This window comes from Colletotrichum gloeosporioides (genome assembly GCF_011800055.1).
Source record: "Colletotrichum gloeosporioides strain Lc1 chromosome Unknown consensus_85, whole genome shotgun sequence".
NCBI lineage: Eukaryota > Fungi > Ascomycota > Sordariomycetes > Glomerellales > Glomerellaceae > Colletotrichum > Colletotrichum gloeosporioides.
The window spans coordinates 168,544-189,713 of NW_025544730.1; the positions used below are offsets into that span (position 1 = coordinate 168,544).

The 21,170-nt window shown below is 55.6% G+C and overlaps 5 protein-coding genes across 5 annotated transcripts; 2 read left to right on the plus strand and 3 right to left on the minus strand.

Annotated features, from left to right (window-relative positions):
* Positions 1-1,533: 1,533 nt before the first annotated feature.
* GCG54_00001245 (uncharacterized protein) lies at positions 1,534-2,737 on the minus strand (the record flags this gene model as incomplete). The annotated part of the gene is made up of 2 exons (XM_045401364.1): positions 1,534-1,914; positions 1,994-2,737. Coding segments are annotated over 2 exons (1,125 nt in total), but the record flags the coding sequence as incomplete, so codon positions are not given.
* Positions 2,738-3,313: 576 nt separating this feature from the next.
* Positions 3,314-4,391, plus strand: GCG54_00001246 (GTP cyclohydrolase 1; the record flags this gene model as incomplete). Its single annotated transcript, XM_045401365.1, has 3 exons — positions 3,314-3,659; positions 3,722-4,026; positions 4,086-4,391. 3 exons carry the CDS (start codon positions 3,314-3,316, stop codon positions 4,389-4,391), a joined length of 957 nt encoding a protein of 318 aa, XP_045258367.1.
* Positions 4,392-5,311: 920 nt separating this feature from the next.
* On the minus strand, positions 5,312-7,355 carry GCG54_00001247 (uncharacterized protein; the record flags this gene model as incomplete). The annotated part of the gene is made up of 4 exons (XM_045401366.1): positions 5,312-6,230; positions 6,308-6,658; positions 6,714-6,785; positions 6,838-7,355. The coding sequence occupies 4 exons, from the start codon at positions 7,353-7,355 to the stop codon at positions 5,312-5,314; spliced, it is 1,860 nt and encodes a 619-aa protein (XP_045258368.1).
* A 1,278-nt stretch (positions 7,356-8,633) lies between these two features.
* Positions 8,634-10,806, minus strand: GCG54_00001248 (UV-damage endonuclease; the record flags this gene model as incomplete). The annotated part of the gene is made up of 2 exons (XM_045401367.1): positions 8,634-9,944; positions 9,997-10,806. 2 exons carry the CDS (start codon positions 10,804-10,806, stop codon positions 8,634-8,636), a joined length of 2,121 nt encoding a protein of 706 aa, XP_045258369.1.
* A 6,581-nt stretch (positions 10,807-17,387) lies between these two features.
* GCG54_00001250 (Sodium transport ATPase 2) lies at positions 17,388-20,834 on the plus strand (the record flags this gene model as incomplete). The annotated part of the gene is made up of 4 exons (XM_045401368.1): positions 17,388-17,645; positions 17,699-18,581; positions 18,630-20,089; positions 20,145-20,834. 4 exons carry the CDS (start codon positions 17,388-17,390, stop codon positions 20,832-20,834), a joined length of 3,291 nt encoding a protein of 1,096 aa, XP_045258370.1.
* Between the last annotated feature and the right edge of the window lie 336 nt (positions 20,835-21,170).

Here is a 21,170-nt window from a genome sequence, read left to right on the forward strand (position 1 = left end):
TTTCGTCTTGGCCGTGTCTCTTCAATGTACGAAGGGTCTTGGCCCAGGGGTCCTACCAAACAGGGTAGAGGGATTCGACGGTCCCCGGACATAGCAGACGTGGGATATCGCATGTTCTTAAACTCGTGAGCTTTCAGTTGATTGAAAATCGATGCAGAGTCCGGGCCTTGCGACATTTCCATGTCTTGCAGTCTCTGTGCGGCCACCGACGATGGCTTCGTTGGCCGGTGCTGAGGGCCTTCGAGCATGCATGGCTACCTGTCAATGACATGCCGGTGAAGGAGCTTGCCTGACACGAATTGCAGGCGGACTTCCCGCAACTCAAAGGGCGGCGGTCTGAGTCAACCCCAAGAAACATGGCGCGTGAAGCCGAGGAACCACTCCCACGAACTCTTGCCGAATCCAACCAGTGTTTGGTGTGCCGTATGGTATGGACCGGTCTTTTAGCACGCCAACCCCGTGGCTGCCAGTGGGTGTGATGGGAGACCTGAACCATCGACCGTGGGGGTGGCTGAGAGAGTGAGAGTTTGACGAGGATTGAATCGTAGCCGACTGTACCAACGTCTCAGAGTCGGCTGAGTTGCTCCTGTTGCCTCTGAAGCTCTGGAGCAAGATTCTTGCTGCGAGTATCAGAGTCCAGGTGAAACGGAAAAAGGTACAGCTTAGACCGCGGCGGAGACGCGGGCAGCCAATGTATCGCCAGAGAGTCTCGAGGGGAGGGCAGGCTTCCGACCTTCGGCCGACTCTGCCGCGTAGAAACGCCAGACGAAACTGATTGGCCCGGTACGACCGCACCGTCGCACGGCGCGTCAAAGTGTAGGTGCCACATCGCTTGTCAGTTTCCAAACATGCTACTGCACGGAATGCAGAGACTCGGCCTCGGCTCCGCGTGCCCTTCGCATCGGGACGGCCAAAAAGGGAACCCCATAGTGGCCATCTCACCAATGGCGACAGGACCTCCGGCTTCTGTCCGTTTCTGGTTTCTTACATGCCCGTCGACTTCCCAGTCTCGGTCTCGCCATTTGTGCTTTTTGGATGAAGAATCATGGGACGGCAACTCGCTACGTCTCCAGGCTGCAACAGCCATTGGCAGCTGATTTCGAGTTGCATGAGACAATCAACTCCAGACGAACCCTTCAGCTGATACTCCTGCCTGGACATTGCCTGGACGTACATTTTGAAGGCGAGAGACGACAAAGATGTAGTATCCTTACTTATTCCCGCAAGTCGCTCTTATTCCTTTGCCGCCCGGGCCGCGGCAGAGCGGCGGTTTGCGCGGACTGCGCTGGGACGTTGATACCGCGGAAGAGACTCTCAGATATACGGTAAGGCATCTATCCGTAAGAACTGAGAACGCGGGGTGCTGAGCAGTGTTCTGATAGGCACGTCAAAAGTTGACGTGCGTGTCATCCATAATAAAGCTAACTCATAGGTTAGATGGGTATCATGCAAAATCCTCCAAGCCCTTCTTGCCCTTAGTCATCCCCTGTGCTATCCCTTTTTTTTGATCTACGCAAACGAGAGCCTTGCTCATCATTTGAAAATTCGTCGGCCGCCGGTGCGCACAGGGAATCTCTCAACACCACTGGACTGCTGTTCGTGCCACAGACCCTGGATACCAACCCAGCCGCCGTCGCCTGACATTTTATACCGCCGCCATGCCTCACGGAGATGATCCGGCCGCAACGGACCTCGCCTGTCTTCCTTGGCGGCCTGACTGGCCTCGCCATTCTCGTCTTTCGAAACGGGTGGTGGCGTCGGCAGCTCCGACTGCTTCTCGCCAGTTGCCCTGATCCACTCTCCTTGCACGTCTCGAGCTCTTTCGATGAGCTCGCCGATAAAAAGTTTCGAGACTGACTTGACGGCGAGTGCGACGTTGGGCGGAACGGATTGTGATACGGTTGCATTGACGACCTGGGCAGTGTAAGTATGGTAAGCGTGGACGGCGGATGACAGGCCGTCAGAAGAAGCGGCAAGATGGGAAAAAACTTACTCTCTTGACCACGGACTCCGTAAGCTTCGCGGCGCGCCAGAGTTCGTAGCGGTCGTATTGTGCTGGGTCGAATGACTCGACCAACATGGCACGAAGTCTGATCTCCTCCTGCTTTTGCTCTTGCGTTCTGGCTGTAGTGTCCACCAAGGCCATGCGCATGTCGTTGTCGTCGTCATCGTCGTTACCGCCATCCTCCTGTCCCTCAGCTCCCGCGCCTGTGCCACTGACCGTCGTCGGTGCGCGACCGCCAACTAGCGAGGGTGTCTGCTCTCTGGTTTCCACATTCGTCTGGTTCTTGGGCTTCCGGCCGCGCTTCTTCTTAGGAGGCGCGCTAACCTGGCTGCCACTGACCACACTCATGGTATCGGCTGACGGTGATCGCGGGAAGGGAGATCCAGCTCCATCGGGAGGGAAGGAGGTTTGACGGAGAGGATGGGCGGAAGCTGCGGAGGTCACTGAAAGGGTCGAGGCCTTGCGGCGCTTGAGAGAGGGCTGGGACCCGCCTTCGGAGGCGCGCTTCTTGTTCGTTGTCGGGAGCGGTGCGGATGTGGGATATGGGGGAGATAGAGCGGTCGGCGAGTTTGCGTACGGAGGAGAAGCCATCGTGGCGGCTGTCGAGGTCGGTCGAGGTTGGTCTGGGCTGTCCTGCGGAAGCTGTGCCTGCGCAGTCGAAAGTGAATGTCGGATGTTTCTAGAGAGGGTTTTCGTCGAGAATTCAATCCCGAGAACAAGCGTCCAGCTGTTCCTGAGAAGCTCGGAGTTGTTGTTGGAAGGCGGAAGTCGGGAAAGTTGGCGTGGTGTCGAAATTCACGATTGGCAGACCAAACTGGACGTGAGGCGCGACTTGAGGAAGGAAGCTCCCCAAATGCCAGGCGCAGGGAAGGTACAAGCTGACTAAGGTGACGGCAGATCACATGACCATCTTGCTTGGGCAGGTACAGAGCACAGAGGTACTTCTGGGTCAAGGTGCACTGATCCAATGAGCCAGTCAACCTTGGCGGGTAAGCCACATGGCTGGCGAGTGCAGTGTGACTAAGCCGAAAGTTCCACTGGACTGGACCCTGACGCCAGAAAAGCTGGGGTGCAAAGGTGCTGCACCTCAAGAAGGAACTTTTGGTGCTACGCCGCGATAAGATAACGCTGCACGCCGCCCATAACCGAATTTTCTTCTCCGATTTAGCTCCAGGCGAATGACTCTCAGCGGGTCGCTTCCCGAGTGTCTTGGTCCTGGTTTCTTGCGCGGGAGCTCCATCATCCTCCTCCCACTTACACCTCTCAATTCCCTCCACATCACCAGTCCGCCCTCCTAATACCTCCAAAATGACACAATCCGAGGGCGCCGAGCTCAAGAAGGGCAAGAAGACCAAGCACAACCACCACAACGGCCTCAGCGGATCCAGCGACGGAAGCGATGCCGAGACCGCGAGCCAGGCCAGCAGCAGCAAGCGGGGCAAGAAAGACAAGTCGAAGCGCAAGCGCGAGGGCGACGACGCCGAGCTCAACGGCAACTCCAAGAAACATCGTCGTCCCAGCTTGAGCCGTCCGGCTCGCGATCCACGGGACACCACATCCTCGTCCTCCAAGAAGGTTAAGAAGCCCAAGAACGAGGGCGCCGTGACGAGGTCACCCAGCCCCGTTATTGACTTTGATGGTCTGAGTCGCCCGAGTAAGATCACACCATTGCCCCGCCCCGCGCCAGCCATTGACTAACTCTTTTGCCCTCCTAAGGCATTGGGACTCGCGAGCGACTTGAGGAGAGCCCCGAGCAGGCCGCCGCGAGACTTGAGAAGCTCAAGGGCGCCGTCCGCACCATCCTTGAATGCGTCGGCGAAGACCCCGACCGGCCCGGTATCCTCGACACCCCGAGACGCTACGCCGAGGCCATGCTCTTCTTCACCAAGGGTTACCAGCAAAACGTTCGCGACATTGTCAACAACGCCATTTTCCAGGAGGGCCACAACGAGATGGTCATTGTCAAGGACATTGAGATCTTCAGTCAATGCGAGCACCATCTCGTCCCCTTCACTGGCAAGGTATGAGCTATCACAGCGCATGGTTGACTGAACGTACAAGCTGACTGGGAACCCCGCAGATGCACATTGCCTACATCCCCAAGAACCAAGTCATTGGTTTGTCCAAGATCCCGCGCATTGCCGAGATGTTTGCCCGACGTCTCCAGATTCAGGAGCGCCTGACCAAGGAGGTGGCCAACGCCATCATGGAGATCCTGAAGCCTCAAGGTGTTGCTGTTGTCATGGAGTCCAGCCACCTGTGCATGGTCATGCGCGGAGTGCAGAAGACGACCACCAGCACGATTACCAGCTGCGTGCTCGGCGCATTCGAAAAGAAGGAGAAGACCAGGAACGAGTTCCTCAGCTTGGTGGGTCTGAAGACATAGAGGCGCATTCAGAGAAAATCATCCTGCCTGAGACAACCCCTCCTCCCTCCGAAGTGAGGGGCATGAGTGTGGCGGCTTCGGGTACATGCTATTATTACTACGGCGTTTTGGTTTACAGGGTCATGCATTACGAATGGGAGAGACCATCTTTTCAACATTGGGTCAAGCATTGGCGATATTTTCGAGGGTAGATTTCATGAGAAGGGAGCTCAACGCTCGTTCTGGGTTTAAAATTTTTGTTTCAACAGCGCACGCATGCACTTTGTTTTTTTTTCAACACGGAGCGCAGATACAATTAAACAAGGAGTTGCCGGCCGTTGGCTTGCTTGCTTGCTCACTTTCAGCCACCACAACTACTAGCCTGCATCTACCGGCATACTAGTCTGTCATTGTGCTCAAATGTCGAAGCGGTCAGGTCTCCCTGCGTATGCAGGAGGCCGATGCATCTGCAGGAGGCCAAACGAAACAAACAAAACAAAACCAATCGAAGTGCAGCGGAAACTTTTGGCACGGTTGGCAAAACACGTTATAATGCAATATCCACACCATGAAGCAGAAAGCGCAAAAAGAATTGGTTCTCCCCTTCCAGAATCGAACTAGAGACCTTTCGATGACAATGTAACCATTACAGTCGAACGTGATGAACCAACTACACCAAGGGGAGATATTAGAGGCTAAGCCTCTCTTGGTGAGATGCTCGAATGGCCGGACTGTGGTCCCAAGAGGGGCGGGCTGCATCCGAGTCATTTTTCTGCCTGCATGATGCCCGTTCAGAGCCGTCCTGGTGTGGGCTATGAGGTCCACGTGGAGACTGCCCCTCTGCATTCAGTTCCGTGAGCAATTGTATTCGAAATTAAGAAATTACAGAATTGAAAGGTGAGAAATGCCGATAGCCAAGCCGCTAACATATCCTCTCCAGCTTACACCGGACTTGCACAGCCGAAACTCGTGGCCTGCGACTTGCCGTTGAACGCCTCAATCAGCCCCTCAATGGACGAGTACATCCCCAGCGCCGTCGTGACCATGCCGCCAAGCATGTAGAAGATATTCCAGGAGTTGAAGAGCGGCTTCCTCATGAAGCCCCTCCAGTACCGCCAGAAGCCGCCATCGACGTAGTGATAAGTACCCGTCGCGGGGTCAAACCGTTCTTCCCCGGGCAGCATCGCGTCCTTCCGGATCCAGTACCCGAGCCCGAGCAGCGCCGGCAGCGTGTAAGTGAAGGACAGGATGAACAGCGCGCCGATGAAGCCAGAGACGAGCGAGAACTGCGGCACCGCGGCGCCGACGATGAAGGCGATGACCCAGTACACCGGGATCACGGCCGCCCAGAGCATCTTGCCCGCCGAGGCCGTTAGCGGCGGCGCCCCGAAGACGCCCTGCAGGAACTCGACGTAGAGAACCTTCATCCCGATGTTGCCGTACAGCCCCGCCGCGATGAGCCCCGTGACGAGGCTGAGGACGTTCGTGGCCGTCTGCCATGCGTACGGCGACAGGCCCTGGATGACGGGGTTGAAGCTGTACTGGCCCTGGAAGGAGTACACGTAGATGCCGAACATGAGGTAGATGGAGTAGATGAAGACCTCGCCGAGGAGGAGGGCCTTCCAGAAGTCCATCGGGTGCCGCATCTCGGACATGAAGGCGGCGAAGATGAGGCAGCCGCCGTAAGAGTAGACCGCCTGGTTCAGGCCGTTGAGGGAAGCCGAGAAGCCGGAGCCGCCCGATGCCATGCCGTTGGGCGGGGTGCCGGCATACGTGTGGATCGGCCCGGTACCGAAGGCGTCGCCGAAGGAGGCTTTGGTCGCCGCGAAGTTCGGAGGGGAGTGCGCTACGACGCCCATGCTATGTCATGGTCAGTACATTTGAAGGAGAACGCGGCAGGGTGTAAGACTCTGTCTTGACTGCGCGGTTGCACTCACCAGATGAAGATGATCAATAGATTCACCCAAACAGCCAGGTTCGCGATCCACGAGAACCGCTGCAGCGTCCTGATCTGTCCAAGAATGAACCCTGCCGCCATGAAGATGATGAGGCACGCAACGAAACATATGCCTGCACCGCCATTGGGCCCCTTGGAAATCTGCGAGATCGACTGTCCGTTGCCGAGGATGAGGACCGCAACAAAGAGCATGAGCTGCAGGCCCTGCGCAAAGTTGATGGCGTGCCGCGCCCAGGTCCCGAAGACGCGGAAGTACAGGTCGCCGTAGCCTTTCAGAGGGTACCGGTCGGAGTCAAGGCCGAGGAAGGACTTGTAGAGGATCCAGCCCGAACTGGTTCTGTGAGCAGTCTGCGTGGGTACTCAACCGAGTGGCGAGGAGGACCTACTACAAGGACATGATGCCGAAGACGGTATACAGAGCCACGCCTGGGCCATATCCCATTTGCGCAAAGGCCCACCTAGAACGCGTCAGTCTGAAGTTGTGATAAAGCCGAAGAGATGAATACTCACGGCGTTGAGAAGGGTCCCAGGATATCCGTCGTGATGAGATAGAAAATGGCTCCCCAGCCTGCCGTCCTCATCGCCCTGCTAGCCCTCTTCCACTCTTCTTGCGTTACGCTTCCCACAACCCCTTCGCCGGGAGGAACCAAGGTCTTGTCGCTCCCGATGCTCTTCTCCCTCGTGTCCGGAGCGCCGCCGCCGCCGCTCTCATACTGCCCATGCTCATCGCCCTTCCTGAACCTGTCCTTGATCACGCTCTTGATGGTAACAGGCCCTCTGGCTTTCACGTATCTGGCATTCGCCTCTTGCTCCTCCGCGCGAGTGATGCTCGCCCAGTACAGATACTCCTCGAACGTCACGTTCGGGTCGTGGATGTTAGGCGTCTCCTCCATGATGTCGACAACATGTCCGTTACCGCACCCGCTAAATCGCGAGTTGGACTTCTCGTGCTTAAGCTGTGAAATAGACAGGTCTCCAGCTTCTTGGCTGCCGTCCGTGACCGCGGGCGCGACCGGGTGGCCGGACATGGTTGCTCCAGGTGTCTCAGAGACGGGACGACTTCAGGCGCACGATGTCATAGGGGCGAACGAATATAGTTCTACCGGCAGAATGTCACGAATTACCCCAAAGAGAAGGGATGGGCTATGGAGTCTTTATGTTTTCTGCAATCCTACGTGGTCCGATGGCGGTTCATCCGAGCGCTTTCAATCAGAGTGCCCACCGGGTGCGACCGTCCCGGATAGCAGAGCCTACCACTTGCCATCTACGCCGTGTTTCGAAACCCCCCGCGATATCGACTGGCGTGTTAAAAGAGATATGCCGGGGCGTCCTTGACGTCGTCCCGAGCTAAGCTTTCTGGCACCCCTGAAGGCGATTGAACCTAGATAAGGCGCTACGGCGCGCTGCAACCCTCCCCCCGCGTGACGATGACAGCGGTTGGGCTTTTGATTCGAGGAATATGTGCTAAGCGACGGTATCATCGACAATATCTCGAGTGACATGCGTGGGGTGATGGGCCTAGCGATTGCTGTTAGGGCTTGTTTGGCAGGTCAGAACTCTGTCTTATCGTCATACATCGGATCAGGGGGTGGGAGGCTTCGATGTTGGTTCCATTTCCAAGTGGCTGTGATAAGACATGCCCCATCTGCCACGGATTTTCGGCAGTTTGGCATTTCGACATCTCGGGAGTCGGCTAGGATAGGCGAGACCAGATACGTGATGTGGGCAGTTTTGCCCGTTGTCATCTCATTGGAAATTCCATTTGCTTCTCAACTCAGTGAGGCCTTTGTCAACGAAGATACCCACGAACGAATCCAACGTTACTCCATCATTTAGTTGGAATTCAAAATTTTCGTCACCTTCTCTTCTGTGCTTTAAGTACATAAGAGCGCGAGTTTCATATCGCGATAAACACCGGCGTAAAACTCCTGGTGAATGTCGCAGCTCTTTTGAAAAGACTGATCCGTTCTATTGGAATTGCTCACTCGGCCCTCAGTTGCATCCAAGATCAAGAAAAAGACCTCGCCAGGTCAAGAGTGCCTGTCAAGACCCGTGATTCCATACGTATACGTCAGTTCCTGGGTCCGAAAAGTTGGGCCACTCGCCACCCAATCGCCCTGGAGATCTAAGTCCACAACACACCGCAGGATCATCAGGCCCACAATGCTGGAAGAGTAAACCCTATTCCTTGGCCGATATCATGAATCCAACGCCAGTCGAAACTCATTTCCTGGTGATATGACATATTGATGGTGTGAAATGGAAGCTATGATACAGGTTATACAGGTGACACATTCGACGACCTCTCATGACTCGTCCTTGACAACCGTCGACTTCCGCTTAACCTCCCTCTTCTTAGGCTTTAGCCACTCTTCCATACCTTCAGGCCAATACACCCGCCGGTTTGGACCGCCCATGGCAAATTCCTCTGGAGGGATTGTCTTTGCTTCGGCCTCGGTTGGGCCAGGCTCATCGACTGCCTCATCCATTTCTTCATCTCCATCATCATCCTTCCTCTTCTTCTTCTTTGGTTTTCTCGGCTTCTTCTTAGCAGCCCCATTCTTGTTGGCTCGAAACTCATCCTCTCGTTCGTAAGGCACGACGTCGTTGAACAGGTTGTAACCAGGTAACTTGAATGTGCGCATGAGCTCGAAGACGGCTTGCTCCTTGTCCTTGGCCTCGATCATGAGATCCATGCCGGGCAGACAAGGAGGTAGTGTTTTCACGCGTGGTGAGTGCTTCCTCCGGTCCCGTGGTGTGACAGCCCCCGGGCAGGATTCGCTGTAGTGCATCTTCTGCCTAATTCCCTTCCGAGTCCATGTCGCGCGAATACGATCAAAGACTTTTCTGATGTCCTCTGTGCCCTCACGCAATTCATTCGCGTCGAAGATGATGTTATGATGATGGAAGTCGAGTACCATGGGAATGTTCAGTTCCTCGCAAATGGGCAACAGATCGTGTACAGACCAGGAAACGTCGTCATTTTCCAAGACGAGACGGTTCTTGACGGATTGCCTGAGCTTCGCATAATTGGTTCGAAACCGATCCACAGTGGCAGGCTTGTCACCGTAGGTACCTCCCATATGAAGAATCATAATTGCATCCTTATTCTGCTGTTCGGGAAGACGTAGAAGCGAGAGCAACTCATCGTGGTACTCCAAGTCGCGAACGGCGTTGGCTATGACCTCCTTACGTGGTGACCCAAGCTGTGTAAACTGGCCAGGGTGTGTTGTTAGTCGATGACCAAGTCGAGCAGCAACCTTTCCAGCCTCGGCAAGGGCATCTGCAGCAAATGGTGCGAGTCGGTAACCGTATTCCTCGTGGCTGGCGAAAGGAAACATCTCTGAGCTGAGGCGCATGAACTTGATGCCGTACTTGTCGTTCCACTGAAGCATCTTGACAATGTCTCGAGCGTTTGCTAATCCCAACTCTTGGACGTACTTTTGACCCAGCTTGATGTCGGCAGGCTGTGTGTCATCGGGTCGGTTCTTCGTGGCATGCTCAGGCTGACTTGGGTCAGCGAGAGGATGCCGATGCTGTATGATGGATGCAATGCGACATGTCCTTGAGCTAAAGACGGGCGGGTTGGCAGCTCGTAGATATGTGTTGAGGCACGCCTTTGACGACATCAGTATGATCTATATGAGGACGAAGTCATGGGGCACTTACATAGCCTAGACGTCCAGTCCAAGGAAGTGGAAGATAGTCGCTATTCACCGGTGGTGCTCTCGCTGCTCCCCGCTCGGGGGCATCTTCTTCGCGAAGCTTGTCGTCTTCGACGTCTGCAATGGCACCCTCAGCTTCAGGGCCCTCGATAGGGGCGACATCCAGGTCCGGGGTCCCGGATCGTTCCTCTTCCACCTCACGGACGCGCTCTTCAGGGTTGGACAGCTCCGTGTTGACAACGGGACGCCAAGACTGATCCTCGGGACGTTTCTTGTTGCCGCCAACGACGTGGCTGGTTTCAATGACCAGACGTTGATTCCTGGTGGAGTTCTGGAGACGGTGTTCCATCTCGCTGAGCTCCCTCATGGCATATCGAACGCCATCGTGAGATTTGAGCATCTTACGACTGAGCTGGCGGCGCTTGGCAGGTGGCTCGTTAGATAGATCGGAAGGGGCGGGGCACATGCCGGCGCCGGGCTCGGTGACTTTCTTGACGTCGTGGATGCGGCGACTGGACCTCCGGGGGGCAGGGGGGGGCTTTTCTGGGTTGGTAGTCTCCTCGGGCTTGATGGCGGCGTCGGCAACAGCAGCAGCAGCAGCAGTGGCAGGCTTTCTTCGCTTGGGAGCAGCCATGACGAGAGAGTTAAGTATCGAAGAATTATAAGTGTAGTCCACAGGCAATAGAGAAAGGTTGAACGAGCGGGCGAGTGATGAGCTCAGGGGCGGGACAGGTGACGGCACGGGTGTGGTGTTACGGAGAAGTCGCTTTGCGCAAAGCCGTTGATTGGCTGTGGCGGACGAAAAGCTCCTCATGCAGTCCAAGACCGGGGAGGGACGGATGGAAGTAGAAGACGGTGGATTGGGATGAGTGATGTATGAGTGTGTCTGGGCCGTTGGGGGGATGGATTATGCTCGAGAGTGGGTGTATGTGTATGTGTGTCTGTGTTTGTGTTTGTGCTGGTGGGCGCTGTCTGAGGCATGTATCCCCTGGGTGTTAGAATGTACCTTGCCTAACCATGGACTTGCGACGGATAACGGGCACGGGCACGGGCAAGAAGCTATTGAAGACGGGAAGGGCCAGAAGAGGAGAGGTAGTAGGGAAGAAGTAAGGGTTGTGGACAGGAAGAGCAGATAGACAGAGAGAGAGAGAGAGAGAGAGGGAGAGCCGACACGACGAGGGCATGTTGGCGTGGAAGGAGACACAGAGGAGACTGAATGTCTTCAGGACCTGAGACCCGAAGACGGCACGGATGGCAATTAGGTAGGTACCGTAGGTGAGGTGAGATGGAAGATGTAATGCCTGCCGGCGACGCTATGCAATTCTTTCCTTTGTGATGGGCCTAGTGCAATGGCGAATGGGCATTTCGATCTGGGAAGGGAAGGCCGCATCGATAAGCCACGCGCTCGTCCCTCCATGCCTGCCTGCCCTGAGAAACAGACACATAGGAAGGCAGGTAGGTAGGTCTTTCCTTTTCCTTTTTCTCTTTCATGCCAGGTACCTACCTGCCTTACCTTCGGGAGGAACACACGAGTAATGGAAAGTACAATGAAGTCACCCGTGGACCTGCCGTGGACGGGAGGAACCCGAAGAAAAAAAAAAAAAAAAAAGAAAGAAAAAAAAGGGAAGACATGAGGCAGATGCACCTGTGGAAGGTGGAAGGAGGCAGGCGCGAGGTGGATTCCGGGGAGGAGCTCGGTCCATTTCACCTGCGTCATTGGTCCCCAAACGAATCGTCGGCAGGAGCTTCGACGTCACTTTGGAAGTCCAGTGCACGTACAACGCCACCCATCGACCACCACCACGACACCACCTTACATCTTGCCTTACCTTAGGTACCTTGACCCGGAAGGAGGAGCGAACTCTGCCCTTGCTTCAGTCTACCAGTGCAGTGAGAGGAGTGATTTGGGTGTCACATTGCAATGCGGCTCGTCTGGACAGTGGGGCACAAGATCTGGTCCACTGGGCCTGGACGCGAGTTTTACAGCGTTACGCCACAATGACAGCAGCGACCCGACGAGCACTGTGGTTCCAGGTCCGCAATACGCATACCTTACACAGTACTGTGCTGCTCTTCGATGAAGCTCGATGGCCAACTTGCCATCCCACCTCAGGAAGACAAGCTCCGCCAGCCCGTCAACTCGTCAACCCGTCGCCTTTCGCATTGGATCCAGATGCATCATCCCCTGGTCCAACCTGGACATCGGCTCAGGCCGTGGACGAGCTCACCGAACCCAGCCCAGCATATATCTACGGATACTAATGCTCTGGCGATACGGATACCACGACACTTGACCCAAGTCAATGCAGGACCTTACTGCAGATCACCATCGACACCGTGCTCTGGCTCTGAGCTACGGTGCAACGCCCTGCGCCCCCCAAGTCTAAAGCGCCGGCCTAGCTGAGCAAAACCTCCGCCCATGACGATGCGATCTCGATTCCACCCTCGTTGGTGTCGTGTCACGGCAATCGTCGATCTCGGTCCCTTTGCATCGTCGCAGAAATTTCAATTGCGCTATCTCAGTCGCTGATCAAGAATGACAGTCACGTTTCTTCTACGCTCCCTCGCCGGGTATCATCTGCAAAAGCAAAACAACGAAATCACCAATTGACAAGCCAATCATCACCCAGTTCTCACATCAAAGAATTGGCACGCTAAGTCGCTCAACCGTGAGCCCGCGAACCCTTGCAGGCGCCGGACTTGCAATTCCGGCATTGCGACCTCCACCGGCCCCCGGTGGTGCCGATGCCGCCCGGGCCCTCATTTCCCGTGTCTGCCAGTACGGGCTCCGGCAGACGGGACAGTCGTACCGCTCAATCAAGAACCACGATGAGAGACACTTGGCGTGAAATGCGTGGTGGCAGCTCTTGAGCGTCAGGATATCGTCGTCGCCCGATTCGCCCCGCGAGTTGCCCTTCTTCTCGTCCCACAGCTGCATCACCCGCCGGTTGCAATTGCTCGCTGCAAGCTTCTCCCAGACACTGCGAATGCCAAACACCCTATGCGTCTGTCGCCCTCCACTTTCTTCTGGAACATCGCTGCCCCCGCCCGAGCCCGAAGCATGCGAGGGCACTGCCTGTATCGGCCTGGAGCCAGTCGTGTGGATGTTGTTTGGGACGAACAGTGGCCCGATGCATATGGGACTGTCAGCAACAGCAGTCAGCGACAGCGACGGCATGTGAAGTGGTGACTAGCTTCCTGCCTGCCATTTCGCAAGGATAGGCTTATCCTAGTGTTCTACGCCAGGCTGGAGATAATACGGCGAGCACTCACCATTCGGGCGCTGAGTCGTGTTGATTGAGACTCGACTCCATGTCCAGCTTTTCCGGGCCGATTGTCGTGCATTCGGATACAGTGCTCAGCTTTCGACGAGCATCTATAACCCTGGAGGATCTTGGATTGAATTTTCGATGGTCCTTGACTCGCGAATACGTAACGCAGATTCTAGTCCAGAGGCCATGTCAGCTCTCGTCGCCCTGTGCTTGCGGGGAACTCAAGGCTTCAGCACGGTCTGTACAGTGGACCCAGGACGAGAAGGAAGAGAAACAGCGTGAGCAAGATTATGCCGACTTCGTCCATCCCGTCGCCTGTAGCGCTGCGGGGAGCATCGCAGCTTCCCCGCAAATGTCCTATAATGATCTCGAGCTCTTTGATGGAGCTTGTAAGAATGTCGCGATGCGACGACGTGCACTGGTTCACAGTTTTGCAATTTCAACAGAGCAGCAATGGATCAATTGCTGCAGAAGCGGCCTGAGCAAGCATTTAACGGTGGCACGGCAGCTGAAAAGGAACTTGTTGGTCAGATGACCGCCAATGTTACCTATGGACGACAGCAGATAACGTACGCGGCAGGTACGGCACTTCAATCACTCGTCGAGCCAAGCATTCCATCATGAGCTCCCCCCCACATTATCTTACATACGACTACACTCACAAATCGGAAAATGCATTGTGAGGTGACCAAATAAGCTGTAATAACCGTGTCTTGGCTCGGCCTTCGTCGTCTCTGTCTCTGGTCTCCTTTCGTTGCGTCTTCTTCTTCGCCTATGTCCTCGTCGTCGCTGTTTCCACTGTCGACTCTGTTAAAGCTCCAATCCAAGCGACAACCCCCCTCTACTTCGAGCCAAGAGCCTTGGCTGCAAATTGCAACGACTCAGGTGTGCATCGGATCGCAGATCCAGTGAGTGCACAAAAGAAGCTATTTTTCTTGTGACGTAAAGTTTGTTGGTGACACAGGTCTTGGTATCCTTGGTAAGCGGGGGGGTTTCCTAAGCATCCCACGATAGGTCAACAAAGCCGGTCTTCTCTGCGAAAGACACAGGCCAGGTGAGTCTGGATTTCTGGGCAAGGGGCACAGACAATCGGCAACGACCAAGAGGAAGAAACAAAACATCGAAGGAGCTGGAGGTGTGTGCGAACTTATCAGTGGATGGGCGGGGGAAATGCTGGGGTGACAAGGGTTGTTCTTCATGACCTCACCAGGGAGCGCCCCTCCATCGCCCCCCAACAACAGCCCGCGAGCTCCCAGATGGGTCGTATCCGTGGATGATTGGAGTTGAGAATAAAAGAGAGAAAAAATGGAATCCTGGCCCCGGAGTTTGACTTATCACCCTCAAGACGACAGACGAAAGACGAACAGACGGAATGACCAGAACCGCCGACCGACGGCGCCGCTGGAGGAGAGGAAAGTGGAATCCCGATGAGCGGCGGCGGCGCCCAGCTCAGGAATTTTCAGTTGACGTGCCAAATGCCAAGCAACCGCCAAGTTGCCCAAAACCCCTTGGCTGGCCATCCAAGATCCAGCTGGCCCCAATCCGATGTCCCACCGCCGGGGCGGCCAAGACGTCCGCTGCCCAATACCATCGTCAGCCTGCCCTCGAAACGCCGAAAGAAGGATGGCTGGCAGGCTGGGAGACATTGGCGGAGAGGACCCAAAGTCATCTCCCCCGAGCATCCCGCAAGCATTGCGGCATCATGATACGCGGTTCTGGCATGGCTGCAGCTGGTTAGTGACGGTCTTGGTCTTGGTCCTCTTGGGACCATCCCGCCATGACACCGAGCATCATCCTATCTGAGGATCCCACGATAACTTCGACACATTTCCATGAGTCCCCAAAACCGGGCCCCTTCTCTGCTCCTCCAGTCCCTTCCGCCGCCGAGCATCTGGGCGTCTCACTCGGGGTGGCTGTGTTTCTCGGCGGACCCGTCCTCCCCCGCCCGTATCGCGCCCGGGACGTTGTGTATCGCTTACACCGGGACAGTATCCCGGTTCCTCCTCTCTACTTCTCCACGGGGCTCGCAGCGACAATCTGGGCGCCTCTCTGGGCAGGCTTTCTTGTGTGCAAGGGGCCAAAAGCAAGCCTGACCGGCATTCGAGTCGAGAAACGGTACTATCAGAGACCACGATTGATGCTCTGCGGTGCTGAGATGGTGTGACGGAGCGTTGATGTTCGGGCAGAGGGACAGACGGAGACCCCCGATCTCATTCGATTTCGGATTTTCACGGTTGCCATGTTGGATGCTTGGATGAGCTTCTCGGAGGTCTCGATTGTCTCTGGCTGTTGTGTTGTCTTCGAAGCTGAAGGCTTTTCTCAAAGCCCCCGGTTGCCATTTCAAGGACCGGACCAAACACGGCGCTTTATACTTGCGCAGCACTGCCAGAGGCCTCCTAAGCACCTGAGCACTTGGTGCGCACGTCGTATGGTGCGTACGTCACTTGCTCACAGCGACACTTACTTGGGACGTTAGCACCGGCCTGGGTTCCTGTTGTGAGAGGTCGCGTCAGGTTGTGTAGAACGCAACAAGTCGGACGTCGGCAACAAAACGCAGGGGTTGCGCCGGGTGGAGGGATGGCGCCGAGACGTGGTTCATTCCCAACTGCATGCCCCGGGGTCCTCTTCTCCTCTCGGCTCTACAAGACCCTGGCGCAGGAACGCAAGTCTCGTCCAGCGGACTCCAACCCGCGCCGCCATGAAAGAGCCTCTGGGCAATATCTTGGCCGCTCAGAGCCCCTCCACCCACCGCTATCACCGCCGCCGGCGTCCCCACATCCATCCTCTTACACCAAAATGTTGTCCTCGACGTCCAGGACTCCCCGGGAGTCAGTTCGGTCAAATTGGCCAGTTCACTGAAGTGAGATGGAGAACAAGATCCATCTCCCCGCGTGTCCGCCAGGCGCAGTGCATGCAGGCAGAGACTTGAGGACTGGACTGACTACTGACCTTGGACAGACTTCAACCCTGCCGCGCTACGGAAGCTACGCCGCCATATGTGTCCAATAAGGCTTGCATGCAGACAGATATCGATACACAAAATATCTTGAGGCACACTACTGCAGACCTGGCAGCACCCTGGTAGTCTTCTAGAAGGAGTGGCCCCCCGCACCGGGCGTTCCTTGGAAGGCATACTCGTGTGCTAACTGGCCGAAGGCGCAGTGGAGAAAACCCAAAGTATCGTTCCTATCTTTCTGGGCGCGGCCATTTGGACCACCGAAAACATCACCACAGCATCCACCCCCTCCTTTCCCATGTCTCGGGGCAGCCCAGCATATGGCGGAGTAGGTACTGATACACAATCAAGAGCGAATTACGACGCCCAGAATCGCCCACGACTTCTCCGAATACAAAATGCCCAGAATGAGGCCCGCTGCCCAGACTCTCGGCGGCCAAACATGGCAGGCAGGAGCGTAGAGTTTCCACCGAAATCTGGATGGCGTGCTTGTCGCGTGTCCTCGAGCAACTTTTGGACGTGTCCTCGAGCAACTTTTGGACTTTGCAGCTCCAACGCCATGGAAAGCGAGCCCGGGGTAAGGACCCCGGGTAGACCCAGGCAGAGAGCCCCGCGAAGAGCCGCCAAGGCTGAAGGAGCATGTACCCAACGGACACTCACTCTTCGAAGAACGTTGCGGCTTCGAGGGGTAAGATACGCAGAAAGATGGGGGCGTGTTCTCCCGTATCCTTTGCTTGCCTATCGTTATGAAGTCATAACGCCGAGAGTCGTGTGGGCGCCTCTCCCGGCGGACCAAGACTACATCTTCCCAAAGCCCCCCGAATATTTTGGGCATGTCTTTCCCCCGACTCTCGATATCAACAGGCATCGTCTCTTCTGCTCGGCCACCTCTCTATCTTCCTCTTTCTTCCTATGCTCGCCTGTTCTCTTGATCTGAAGGGGGTAAAAGTGCTTGAACCTGGATAAGAGCACTCACACTTTTGCCCGTTCCATGCCGCATTCGTCAAGAGCCAAATAAACTCCCAACCTTCCGATTGGATCCGACGTCGAGTCTTGGCACCGCCCGGAGATCTAGTTGAGGATCGCACGACACCGCCCCATTCCCACCCTTCGCCCCTTAACCACCGTGATCTGGATTACCCATACTTGAATTGAAAAACATTCAACATGGGCAAGAAGGATCCCGAAGCTGAGGCGATGGCCAACCATGTCTCTGGCCAGTCTAACAAGCCACTGTCTCGTCCGGCACATGCCCTGTCCACTGAAGAAGTAATCCGGGAGCTCAGAGCCAACCCTGACGATGGTCTGACCCCAGAAGAGGCCAAGACTCGTCTTGACGAGTATGGCCGCAACGAATTTGGTGCCGACAAAGGCGTCCAACCCATCAAAATTCTCATCGGACAAATTGCCAATGCCATGACCTTGGTAAGAACCACGCTTGGTGGTCTCGTTTGAAGCTGGCTAACTGGCTCGATTAGGTCCTCATCTTGGCCATGGGTGCTTCTTTTGGAATCAAATCCTGGATCGAAGGTGCCGTCGTAGCCGGCGTCATCACACTCAACATCGTCGTCGGCTTTCACCAAGAGTTCAAGGCCGCAAAGACCATGGATTCCCTTCGTTCTCTCAGCTCACCAACGGCTCAGGCGGTCCGCGAGGGCAGAAATGTTACAGTTCCTACCGTCGAGATTGTTCCTGGCGATATGGTGGAGCTCAAGACTGGTGACACAATCCCTGCCGATGTGCGCATTGTTGAAGCCGTCAACTTCGAGACCAACGAGGCCCTCCTGACGGGAGAGTCTCTTCCCATCCGCAAGGAGGCTGCGCAGACATTCGAGGACGACACCGGCCCTGGTGACCGCCTCAACGTCGCTTACAGCTCTTCAACAGTCACAAAGGGACGCGCTCGCGGCATCGTTTTCGCTACTGGAATGTACACCGAAATAGGACAGATCGCCGCCGCCCTCAGAGGCAAGAACTCTCGTCGCCGCGACGTCAAGCGCAAGGAAGACGGCTCCGCCTCTTTTGCCCGCTACGTCCAGGCATGGACGCTTACCCTCTCCGACGCTGTTGGACGCTTCCTTGGAGTGAATGTCGGAACACCCCTCCAGAGAAAGTTGTCCAAGCTCGCTATCTTGCTTTTCGGCACTGCTGTCGTCTGCGCCCTGATCGTTTTGGGTGCTAATGACTTCAACACGACACAAGAAGTTGTTATCTACGCTGTCGCTACTGGTCTTGCAATGATTCCTGCATCCTTGGTCGTCGTTTTGACTATCACTATGGCTGCTGGTACGAAGAGAATGGTCCAGCGCCATGTCATTGTCCGCCAGCTGAAGAGTTTGGAGGCTCTTGGCGGTGTTACGAGTGAGTCAACCATGTCGATGCCCTTGTTTCGCTACTAACACTTTAAAGATATTTGCTCCGATAAGACCGGAACTCTGACCCAAGGAAAGATGGTTGTTCGCAAGGCCTGGATTCCGGGAAAAGGAACCTTCTCTGTGAGCAATACTAAGGAGCCCTTCAACCCTACCGTTGGCGACCTCGGTCTTCAGCCGGCACAGCCCAAGGACATCGAATTCCAGGGCCAGGACGGTGAGGGCGAGCAGATCTCTGGCCCTGAAGAGATGGTCCTCCAAAGCAGAGTCCTCATTGACTACTTCAACATCGCCTCGCTTGCCAACCTGGCCAACGTCCACAAGACCGCCGAGGGCGAGTGGCATGCCCGTGGCGACCCGACCGAAATTGCCATTCAAGTCTTCGCCTCCCGGTTCAACTGGAACCGCCTCCGCTTTTCCGGCGAGAACAGCCGATGGCGCCAAATCGCCGAGTTCCCCTTTGACTCCGACGTCAAGAAGATGTCCGTAATCTTCGAGGACACCGAGGCTGGCAGCGATGGGAAGCAAAGCAAGACCTGGCTTTTCACCAAAGGTGCCGTTGAGCGCGTCATCTCTTCCTGCCCCAAAATTCAAATGGGCGACGAGGTTGTCGATCTCACCAAGGACATTGAGAACGATATCTTGAGGAACATGGAGGCGCTTGCTCGCCTCGGTCTTCGTGTCCTTGCCTTTGCTAGCAAGTCTGACATTGGTACCGTTGACAACCACGAAAACCTGGACCGCGCAAACTTTGAGAAGGACCTTATCTTCCGCGGCCTCATCGGTCTTTACGACCCTCCTCGCCCTGAGTCTGCGCCTTCCGTCAAGCAATTCCACCAGGCTGGTGTCAGCGTCCACATGTTGACTGGCGATCACCCCGAAACCGCCCGTGCCATCGCTCTGGAGGTCGGAATCCTTCCCACTCGCATGAACGAGATCTCTTCCGATGTCGCAAGGACTATGGTTATGGCCGCTAGCGACTTTGACAAGCTCTCTGATGATGAGATTGACAAACTGCCCCGTCTTCCTCTTGTCGTGGCGCGCTGTGCGCCCCAGACCAAGGTGCGTATGATTGAGGCCCTCCACCGACGTAGGCGCTTCGTGGCCATGACCGGTGATGGCGTCAATGATTCGCCTAGTTTGAAGCGCGCGGATGTCGGCATTGCGATGGGCGAGAGCGGCTCTGATGTTGCCAAGGAAGCATCTGATATCATTCTCACGGACGATAACTTTGCCTCGATTCTTAACGCTGTCGAAGAAGGTCGTCGCATGTTCGACAACATCCAGAAATTCGTTTTGCACGTGTTGGCCTGTAACGTCGCCCAGGCTTGCACTCTGCTCATTGGTTTAGCATTCAAGGATGAGAGTGGCCTATCTGTTTTCCCACTGGCCCCTGTGGAGGTAATGTGGATTATCATGATCACTTCCGGTCTTCCTGATATGGCGCTTGGTTTTGAAGTCGCTGCACCTGATATTATGGATCGACCGCCGCAAGACGTAAGTGGTGCTCACAGCCCGTTATTTGTCAAATTGATGCTAACAACTCGAACAGATGAAGATTGGCGTCTTCACCTGGGAGCTCATGCTCGATATGCTCGTCTACGGTCTCTGGACCGCCGCCCTTTGCCTTGCGTCCTTTTTGCTTGTCATGTTCGGCTGGGGCAACGGTGACTTTGGCGTGAACTGCAACAACGACTATTCCGAAAGATGCGACACCGTGTACCGCGCCCGCGCTACCTGTTTCGCCGCACTCACCTGGTTCGCACTCTTCCTCGCCTGGGAGATGGTCAACATGCGACGATCCTTCTTCCGCATGCAGCCCAAGAGCAAGAAGTACTTTACGCAGTGGTTCTGGGACACCTGGCGCAACAAGCTCCTGTTCTTCGCCATTATCATCGGCTTCGTGACCATCTTCCCGCTCACCTACATTCCCGTCCTCAACACCAAGGTGTTCAAGCATGCCCCCATCACCTGGGAGTGGGGCATCGTTTTCGTGTGCGCCCTTCTGTTCTTTGCCGGTATCGAGGCCTGGAAGTGGGCCAAGCGCATCTACTTCCGTCGCCAATCGCACAAGCAGCATGGCGCCAACCCGGATCTCGAGAGTCGTGTCTTCGGTCACTACTACACCATCGGCGGCGTCGAGCTCGAGTCTTCGCCAACTCTGGGTAGCAGGACCATGACTAATGAGAAGGAGATGCGGGAGAAGGGTGGCAACGGATACTCTAGCGCGGGTAGCCGATGATGATACCGTCTGCTTGAATAAAGTTGATTTCATCCATGGGCGAGTCTAGGAAGAGGAAGAGGGGGGTTGAGAGGAGACAAAAGGAGGCGTTTGTCAGATGACGATGCCTCATGAGCACGATTCACGCCAGTTTGCTATCATAGAGACGGGTTACATCAACCGAGAATGAAAGTAGGACCGGCCACAAGCATCGAATAATAAATTTAGTTATGATCTAATACTTTTGGCTCGTCTTTTGCCTTGAAGCGAGAGATGGCATGTGATCGTTCGCCTTGCAACCACTCGCGCTGGCTTCTAGGAACATCCAGGTCACGGAAGCCCTCAAGTCGGTCCCAC